This window comes from Phaethon lepturus, unplaced genomic scaffold, assembly GCF_000687285.1.
Source record: "Phaethon lepturus isolate BGI_N335 unplaced genomic scaffold, ASM68728v1 scaffold7013, whole genome shotgun sequence".
NCBI classification, from domain to species: Eukaryota; Metazoa; Chordata; class Aves; order Phaethontiformes; family Phaethontidae; genus Phaethon; species Phaethon lepturus.
The window spans coordinates 1-8,981 of NW_010529620.1; the positions used below are offsets into that span (position 1 = coordinate 1).

Below are 8,981 nucleotides of genomic sequence, written 5' to 3' on the forward strand. Positions count from 1 at the left end.
CGGTCCCGCCGGCCGGGCTGCACGCAGGCTGTCACCCACAAGATGGTGGTGTAAGCACGGTTTTCTCCGCAGCAGGCATCCCATCCCCGGTGCTGGCACCCCTCTCGCTAGAAATCAGCGCCTGAACCTGCTCTGGAGAAAAAACCGGGGGAGGCTGATCGTCACTGTGAATGAGGGCAAGTGGCGCTCTGAAAAATCAAGTGGGTCCTCTGGCCAGCAGAAGGCACATGTCATTTCTGGTCCTTTGATGCCCAGAGCTGGCCCACATCCCCTAAAAAAATGAGTGAAGAACCTCCCCTTGATGCTCGGTTTACAGATGTGTCTCCAACTCATTTTAGTCCATGGGAGAAATTGGGATATCACTGAAAACACAAGCACTTAAAGGATTGGAGATTGAAACCTCCTCCTCTCCAGCAGATACCCTGATCCCAGCTCTGAGTCCTGGTGTCCTTAAGACTTTTTCAGTTCACCACTCTCACTGCACCAGTTCCTGCTCATTTCAGCAGTGCAAGGGAGGAACAACCGTTCTGCCAGAAAATTGACACACTCAATCAGAAAAGCTACTTCTCTGAGCCCAAGGGCTTTTGGTATTTACACGTATAAATGAGTTGCTTTCAGTGTGGAGAATCACTGGTCAAGGCAGACCTGAGCTTCTCAAAACATTTCATCCTATTCTCTCTGTATCACTGTCCAAATCTGGGGCATTACTCAGCAAGTGGTAGGTGCAGTCATGGAGATGGAGGTGAATTTCCAAAGGAGTCCACTGACCTCTGTGAAGTTACTGCGAAAATAGGAGCAGAAACCGGTCTGCTCCCAAGAGCAGGATATCCTATATTCACCAAAAACAAATCACCTGCCCCAGTTTTGATTTCCCCACAGTCTGACATTGATGTCATACCCTGAACTTGCTGGTCTGCCCCTGCAGACATTCACACAAACAAGAAGGAAAATCAGGCACACAGCTTTCAACTTTCACATGCTTACATGGAGTTTAGCTTTGCCCTTCCCTGCTCCTTGGGGAGCCCCCACTGAAGTTATGCAGATAAGGCTGCTAAACCAGCCTCCCCTAGGACTGAATTCTCCATTCTGATCCATGCCTTAAAGCCCCATAAGTATCTGGGACTCCTTCCAGACCCACCCTGCTAACATTAAGTGGTTGGTACTGTACCAGCTTGTCCTAGTGAAATTAGCAAGGTTTCAGAACAGCCCAAGCTTTATAGGGTTGTTCAGACATGTGAAACACCTACCGAGGGCTCAGGGAATTTAATTTAATTTCATGTCTAAGTGCCAGCCTTCACAGTGCATTAAAAGGCAAGGGAAATTGCACAGAATGAAATGGAAACAAAAAAGAAACACTCGCATAAGCGTTTGAAAAACCATTAGGGAAGTGAATAGCTTTTAATGTGTAATGAGCATCCACATCCTTCAGCGAGATTTGGAGATCTTGACCATTAATTTGACGTTCTTTTTCTCCCCACTTGGAACAATAGAAGATTTTCCACATGTATATTTTCAGAGCCTTGTTCACTGTTGATCTTCCCTCTGTATCCATTTCAGCATCTTCCTTCTAAATTTTGTCAGTCACTGCCACAGAGATTCAGCAAGGCTGTCTTGTAGTCGCCACTGGTGTCATCCTGACAGGAGGGTGGGAAAAAAAAAAAAGGTGAGTGTGGAAGTTCCTCTGCACGCTTTGAGTGCTGACTTTGTCAGTCCATGGAATAAGCCCACACAGGAAAAGGACTTTGGAAAGAGCAAGGCAGACTTCAGAGTTACTGCCAGCTGACACACCATCAAAAGTGAAAGGAGAAATAAGGCTTGTAGCTGCTGCCTGAATAACATGTATTAAGTCCAATTCTTTTCTTTGGAATCCAGGTGAGCAATTAATCATGGCTCCATCCCACAGAGCTGCACAAAGTCAGCATGAATGAGAGCAACCAAGCCTCTTGTGTTCAAATCTTATGTCCCTGGGTGTTTGTGTAGCATTCGCTCTCCTACAGGAAGGGAAAGGGCAGTAGAGTTAGCCCTGACACATGACATTTTTTTAATGAGCCATAAATATGGTCATTTTGATCCAGAGAAGCACTACAGAGAATATCACTCGATAAAAAAATTTGCTCCCTTTGAATACTTTGTGACGACAGGTGTAAAGCCAGTTCCAATTCCCAGAAGGAATGAATATTCCATACAGACCCTTGAAGACTGATCATTAATCAACATGACAGACACTGACAGTGTCAATTAGAAGAAAGGGCCTTCATTACAGAACCAGATTTCCCATGGAGACTGCTAAGGATAGGGCTTCTATGCCATTTGCACTGGAGGAGAGGAATGTGCCAGAGTCCTTAGGACAAATAGAAATACCCGGCATTTCAGCCCTAATAGGGGAGGGTCATTTACTCAGAGCTGAGACTCAAACCCCAAAAGCTACCATAAGCTTTGACAAGGTTCAGTTTCTAAACCTATCTCACCACAGTATAGACCAGGCCTTCATTTGGGATAAATAAGTTTAAAAAACAAAAACAAACCCCCAAAACCCAACAAAACCCAAACAAACAACAAAAAGAAAAGAAAACAAAAAACCCAGCAGTTTTTACTTATATGGCACTGGCTTGAGGTAGTTAAGGACAGCAGAGAGAGATAGAGGAGAAAATAGCACAGCTTTGTGGGAAAGGTGTAAAAGGGAGGATTCAATTAATGTAGATTCATCTAGGAGATCAGGAAGTGCATGGATGGAGTCTGATCCATGAAAAACCTAGAGCAGCCTCTCCTCAGGTTTGGCTTTCATAGAATAGTTCGGGTTGGAAGGGACATTTTAAGGTCATCTAGTCCAACCCCCCTGCAATGAGCAGGGACACCTTCAACTAAGGCAGGTTGCTCAGAGCCCCGTCCAACCTGACCTGGAATGTTTTTGGGGATGGGGCATCTACCACCTCTCTGGGCAACCTGTGCCAGTGCTTCAGCACCCTCATTGTAAAAAATCTCTTCCTTATGTCTAGTCTAAATCTACCCTCTTTTAGTTTAAAATCATTACCCCTTGTCCTATTGCAACAGCTCCTGCTAAAAAAACTGTCCTCATCTTTCTTATAAGCCCCCTTTAAGTACTGGCAGGCTGCAATAAGGTCTCCATGGAGCCTTCTCTTCTCCAGGCTGAACTACCCCAACTCTCTCAGCCTGTCCTCACAGGAGAGGTGCTTCATCCCTCTCATTTTAGTCGCCTCCTCTGGACCCACTCCAACAGGTCCGTGTCTTTCCTGTGCTGAGGACTCCACAGCTGGTAGCAGGACTCCAGGTGGGGTCTCACCAGAGCAGAGTAGAGGGGCAGAATCACCTCACTTGACCTGCTGGCCACGCTTCTTTTGATGCAGCCCAGAGTACAGCTGGCCTTCCGAGCTGTGAGTTCACATTGCTGGCTCACGTCCAGCTTTTCATGCACCAGTAGCCCCAAGTCCTTCTCGGCAGGGCTGGTCTCAATCCCTTCATCATCCAGCCTGTGTTGATACTGGGAGTTGCCCTGACCCAGGTGCAGGACCTTGTACTTGGCCTTGTTGAACCTCATAAGGTTCATGTGGGCTCAATTCTTGAGCTTGTCCAGGTCCCTCTGGATGGCATCCCATCCCTCAGGCATGTCAACCGCACCACTCAGCTTTGCCCAAGTCACTTATAGAGCATACAATCTACCTCACCTTTTGGGCATATATGGCTCTCAAGGAGCTGATTGTTAAAAGACCTAATGAAGGAAAGTTGTGATCCCAGCAGAAACGACATTTTTACTGAAAACAACCATGGAAACAACCCACAGTGCCAGACAGGTTAGGAATGTATATGATGGCTAAGAATCATCATAGCAAGATGCTGCTTACCAGAATCATACTGGAGAGAGACTTTCCTGCAATATGCTTGAATTCAACCTTTATAAGATTTAAGTCAACTTCACTTCGAGAAACAATCACCCTTATAAGAGTCCCATCATGGGTGCCAGCCCCCTGGAATAACAGATATGTCAGTCTGTGATGTTAGTGGGTGTTCAAAGAATAAGCTGTTGCAAACTGGTCCAGGACAGGAGGAGAGAGCTTTCAAACATTGCTTGGCACATGTTCTGCAGCACATCTGCTTCTCCTTCCAGAGGGCCAACCCCCAGCCCCCTCCCAGGGGCCACTGTCAGTACCACAAGCCCACCATGGAAGTGTGCTTTGGAAGTCTTTGCACATATCAGATGCAAAAGCAAACATGCTATGGAGTTGGAAGTGGGCACTGAATAGATATTGTCCTTCTGCAGCACCACCCATACAACACTTTGATTCAACCAATATTGTTTAAACACTGACAGGAAAATTAAGACCATATCAATAACAAAAATAATCACTCATCTCAGCTTTCCATAAAGTTGGGAGAGCTGACATCTTTTACATATCAGTTAAGAGTTACAGGGTTACAATCTGCAGATGTCTGATGTGTCCCAGTTTGGAATTCTTTCATTGTATATTGCCATTGAGAGAATTGCTTCCTAAGAAGAAAATATTGTGGTTCAGTCCATTAAGTTAACATTATGGGCAAAACTCCACCATGATCAACTGCCTAGAAAAGCATCCTCCAGAAGTTTTGTCCATGTTCAGAAGGTGGGACTGGGCTCCTTGCAGACTCCTAAGTCAGAAAAGCCAGACTCCCTTGGTATCTCAAGTTTAAAGGGTACTTTTCTGCCCACGGTGTTTGAAGGGATTCTGATATTATTTGCAACAATAGCAGTAAACTTGCTGGATTTCACCAAAACCTTGGCTTTTCTAATGTGAATTGGTGGAAGCCAGTTTACAAGTCAAGCCCAGTATGAAGACAAGTATGTTGCAACGAAGAGTCTTACCTTTAAAGCATGGTACAGCCTCTCTGCAAAGTAGCAATGGACATTCCTGGTGCATTTCACTAGGCATACAAAAAGGCTCAGTAAGAATTAATAGTAATTCCAGTCAGGGCAACAGGTAACGAAGGTTCAACATGCTTTCCATTAATTCAGTGCGCCCTTGGGATCTGAGTTTATCTTACCTAAGAAGTACCCTTTACTTCCTACCAGATACCTTTATAAAGTAGATCCATCCTGTAACAGTCAACTGCTGCAGGAGAAAAGGCAGCAGACTCAGACCAAAGAAAGGGAATTGTAGCCACTCTTACCAATAGCCAGCATGGCATCCTCAAGTGAACCATGAGTTTCACTCTTGATAGAGTCTTCTATGCTCTTACCAGCCAGTTTCTGGTATTCTTCAAACACTGTTTGAAACACAAAGAACTTTATTTTTTTTTACCCAGCAACTGCTCAGGCATTTTGTGCCCAATATTTACAGCTATTATTTGTGTGGCGATATGAAAACTTTGATCCTGCTAAAGCAATGGTGACATTTGCACCAACTTCAGGAGGCTTTAGTCAAACCCAGAAATCAGCTACAAAAATGGATGGCAACGTTCACAAAAACCCAACCCATCTACAGGTCTGAATTCCCTGCCTTCATTTGAAAATGCAAGTTCAGTTACCTCATATTCATGTGGAAATCTGACCCTTTATCACTGTCTTTAACCACAGAAATGAAGCAGACATCAGAAGGTTAGGCACAACTCTATCATTTGGTCTTGTGTTTGTTGATGTCACTAGCTTCAGGAGCCAAAATAAAATCAAATTAAATCTAGGACTATGTCGCTAATGGCCCTTGGAGTTTTAAATGATGACCACAGTTTGGGAAAACTTACTATTTCAACCACAATTTAAAAAAAAACAACTCAGGAAAGATGAGCAAAACATAGGTGCAGACTCCAAGATATTTGAACTCCCACATTAATAAAATCTCAGCAACAGATTTGTTGTTCACCTTATACACTCTGGATACTCCGGGGTTCAGAATTATAGATCTCTGGTTTGATTTCTAGCTTTCAGACTAACAGAGAAGGAAAACCACTATGTAATGCAATGGACATTTTAATGACGTTTCCTCAGCATTCAAGATCAGATGCCTAAACATTAACACACAGATACTTCAGGGAAAGGCAATATCACAGAATAGACAGATGGATACAACCTTCTCAACTCAGGCCTACTCTCCATATTAAAAACAAACAAACAAACAAACAATCAGAAACCTGCAATAATTACACTCAAGTTTTAAAGACAGACAGTTACAGGCTGCCATAGCACAGAGGAAATTACTTGCTTGGTGATACAGTAGGTTCCAAAGATTGGTTGCATCCTGACAGTAACTAGCTGAAATTCAGTTCTTAAAGGCAGGCACAGCCAGAGACTGGAGACCACTTTTTTGGTGTGTTTTCCAAGTAATGCTTGGAGGTTACATTTGAAACACAAGGGGGAGCTGGGCTCCAGGGCCTAGAAAACAGCCTCAGAAGACCTCAGCTGGAAAAAGCTCAGGCCTACCTAATTTATCAGCAGCTAAATTTGTCAGCTTAGGTCTCACTGATTTACACAGTACTTGATACGCTTAGATTTAGCCAATATAACAAAAGGTGTTAGTCAGAGCCTTGGACTGCCTCAAAAGTCTTGAGATGACAAGGCCAGGTCTCTGCTGCACAGGGCAGTGGGGAGCTGAGGGCTCCCTTAGCTAGAGCTGGGTTAGTGTCTTCCCTCCCAGCAGCCTCTGATGCCCTTAGAAGAAGCTGGGGCAGAAATGCAGGGTGCACTCTGTGATTCTCCAGCACTAAGTAACCAGCTACTTTTTCGGTGATTTTTTCCCCAGAGGAGCCCACATCCAGAGTCATGGGTCTGTCCACTGCATGCTCTTACCTGGTTAGAGAGGGAGTCTCTCTCTCTCCTTGGGTGTATAAAACCAGCTATACCATCCAGCCATCACCACTGTATAAGGACTCCTAGATAAGCCACTTGATTTTCAGCAGCCCTAACTCTCAATAAGTTTTCACAAAAGCTGCTGGCAGCTTTTGGTCATGGAGTGACCAAGGATTAGGAGATAGACTCAGGTACTTACTTCTGACCACGCATCTCTCCCATCTATAGCCCTGCCTCTTCTTTTTGGTTAGAGTGAGTTCTCATTTCAGAGGCTTGGGAGCGTGGGCTCTGCTCCATACCTTTCAGCAAGTGTGTGGCACTCCTTGTGCACAAGATGGTGATGAACTGTATCTCGTCAGTGCCCCGTATCTTCTCCCCAGCAGCATAGAGAGTCTGTAATTTAACATACAATTGTTAGAGAGATGTTCTGTGTGTGCAGCTGGTCAAGGAACAGAGTTTGGCTTGAGGCACTGCTAGGGTAAACGGGTTTGGAGTAACCTAAAACACTGTGTGAACTAGCCTCTCCCAAAATGGATTACGAAAAGCCTTGACCGTGTCTTCTAGTCAAATTGGAGCAGCCACTATCTTCACCCTGTCCAGCCCTCCTGCAGCAGCTGGAGCAGCCAACAATATCCTTGAGGTTTCTTCCCTATTCTTTGCTGACCCACTCCACCATATCCGTATATGTTCACATATCAAAAGCAGCTGAGCACAAGCACAGCTCTCATCACATCTCTTTGGAACAGCAAGGCTCAGCAGTGCAGGCAAAATTGAAGAACCCCACGCTGCTTCTCTTGAAGACTCCTCCCCAAACTATTGTGTCTCCAACCCTCTGCTGACCAGGGCTCTGCTGCCCACTGAAGCACTCTGAAGATCGAGACAGGTGGATGCAGGCATATCACTATCACAGGCATTTGAGAGTACCTCTGCATCCTGGAGAGCCAGTGCAGTGTCCACGTAGAGAGTGGCATTGTCCCTCTCACCCTGTGAGAAGAAAAAGAAAGGTAACCATTTTGTCTTGCGAAGATTCTTCCATATATAAGGATCACAGTGTACATTCTGGGAAAAGATCAATTATCCTTCTCGGCTATCTATTTCTGCAGAGTGGTCAAGCAGTAATGTTTCAGACAGCACAAGTGCTAACCCCTTCACTGAAAGGCACTGACATCAGTCATATGAACTGAGGCCAAAAATTGCTAAGTTATTCTGCTGTTTGGCAGGAAAATTCAGAAAATGAGATAGGATAAATGCATCCGAATGCACTTAGTATTGAGGGGACAGACTGTGGAAGACTGGTGAATCATAGTTAAGGGGCATTTTTTCTAAGACCCTTGTAGAGTGAATGGCTTTAAGCATATGAAAAAGTGAGGTGTCTCCCTGCAGCAGAGCTGACAAAGTTCTCTTACTGCCATGAAGGGAGGGGGTTTCCCCACTTCAGTCACACTGAGGATGAAACACGGATCCAGTTCAAGTGACCTGTTTGTCTCTGCAGTTTACCTGGTGATCAGGGCTGCATTGCCTCCTCTATTGCATGTCTTCTTCAGTAAGGAAGAGAAAAAAATGTGAAGATCTTTATACTCTTATTTCTCTTCTCTAGCATTACCTGAAGAAGGCACACCAGAATCTGTTCAAAGTAGCCACTTGTTTCTGATTTTATGTCTTCTTCCAGATCAGAACCGTATTCTACCCAAGGGAAAAGTATTTGTTATTTTGATGATATAGTCAGGATATTACCAGTCACTCAAGGACACACAATAGCCTGACACTAGTCAAGAAGGTCATTAGGGAAAAAACCCAGGGCTGAGATCAACTCACACCTTCAGCGATACCTAGAACAGCATTCACATCCAGCTGAGTCACTAGCTCCACCGATGTCCAAGGCGTAAATACAGAGCTAATGTTAGAGATATAGTTTAAGGGACCAAATAGGTACCAAATATTTACAAATATGTATTTGATAAATTCCCATCTACAGTGTATTTGATGGGGAGAAAAAGCCAACTGCATAGCCATAGTTTTGTTTGCATTATGACAATAGCCTGTGTGGCTAAGCCGAACCAAATTTGTGATTTGCTGACCTTTTCCTCTAGCTGTATGGAGTGTTAGAAAGGGATTTTCAAATTCTCTCAGCATAGCCATGTTCTGTTTGCCAAACTGAAAGCAGAGTTTTGTTGCACCATCTTGCTTTTAAAAATCCAATTTTCCTGCT

General features: G+C 44.5%; 1 protein-coding gene across 3 annotated transcripts in view; it reads right to left on the reverse strand.

Annotated features, from left to right (window-relative positions):
* Positions 1 to 1,548: 1,548 nt before the first annotated feature.
* Positions 1,549 to 8,981, reverse strand: part of LOC104618407 (annexin A8-like) — a 14,398-nt gene continuing 6,965 nt past the window's right edge. For 2 of the 3 annotated variants that reach the window (XM_010283987.1, XM_010283985.1), the window contains 7 exons: positions 8,376 to 8,455; positions 7,697 to 7,756; positions 7,072 to 7,165; positions 5,161 to 5,256; positions 4,856 to 4,914; positions 3,861 to 3,983; positions 1,549 to 1,634 (listed from right to left, as the gene is read on the reverse strand). In XM_010283987.1, coding sequence (XP_010282289.1) covers positions 1,578 to 1,634; positions 3,861 to 3,983; positions 4,856 to 4,914; positions 5,161 to 5,256; positions 7,072 to 7,165; positions 7,697 to 7,756; positions 8,376 to 8,455 — 569 coding nt within the window. In that variant the 3' untranslated portion in view covers positions 1,549 to 1,577. The remainder of the gene's footprint in view (positions 1,635 to 3,860; positions 3,984 to 4,855; positions 4,915 to 5,160; positions 5,257 to 7,071; positions 7,166 to 7,696; positions 7,757 to 8,375; positions 8,456 to 8,981) is intronic. The other variant, XM_010283986.1, reaches the window with a different exon arrangement.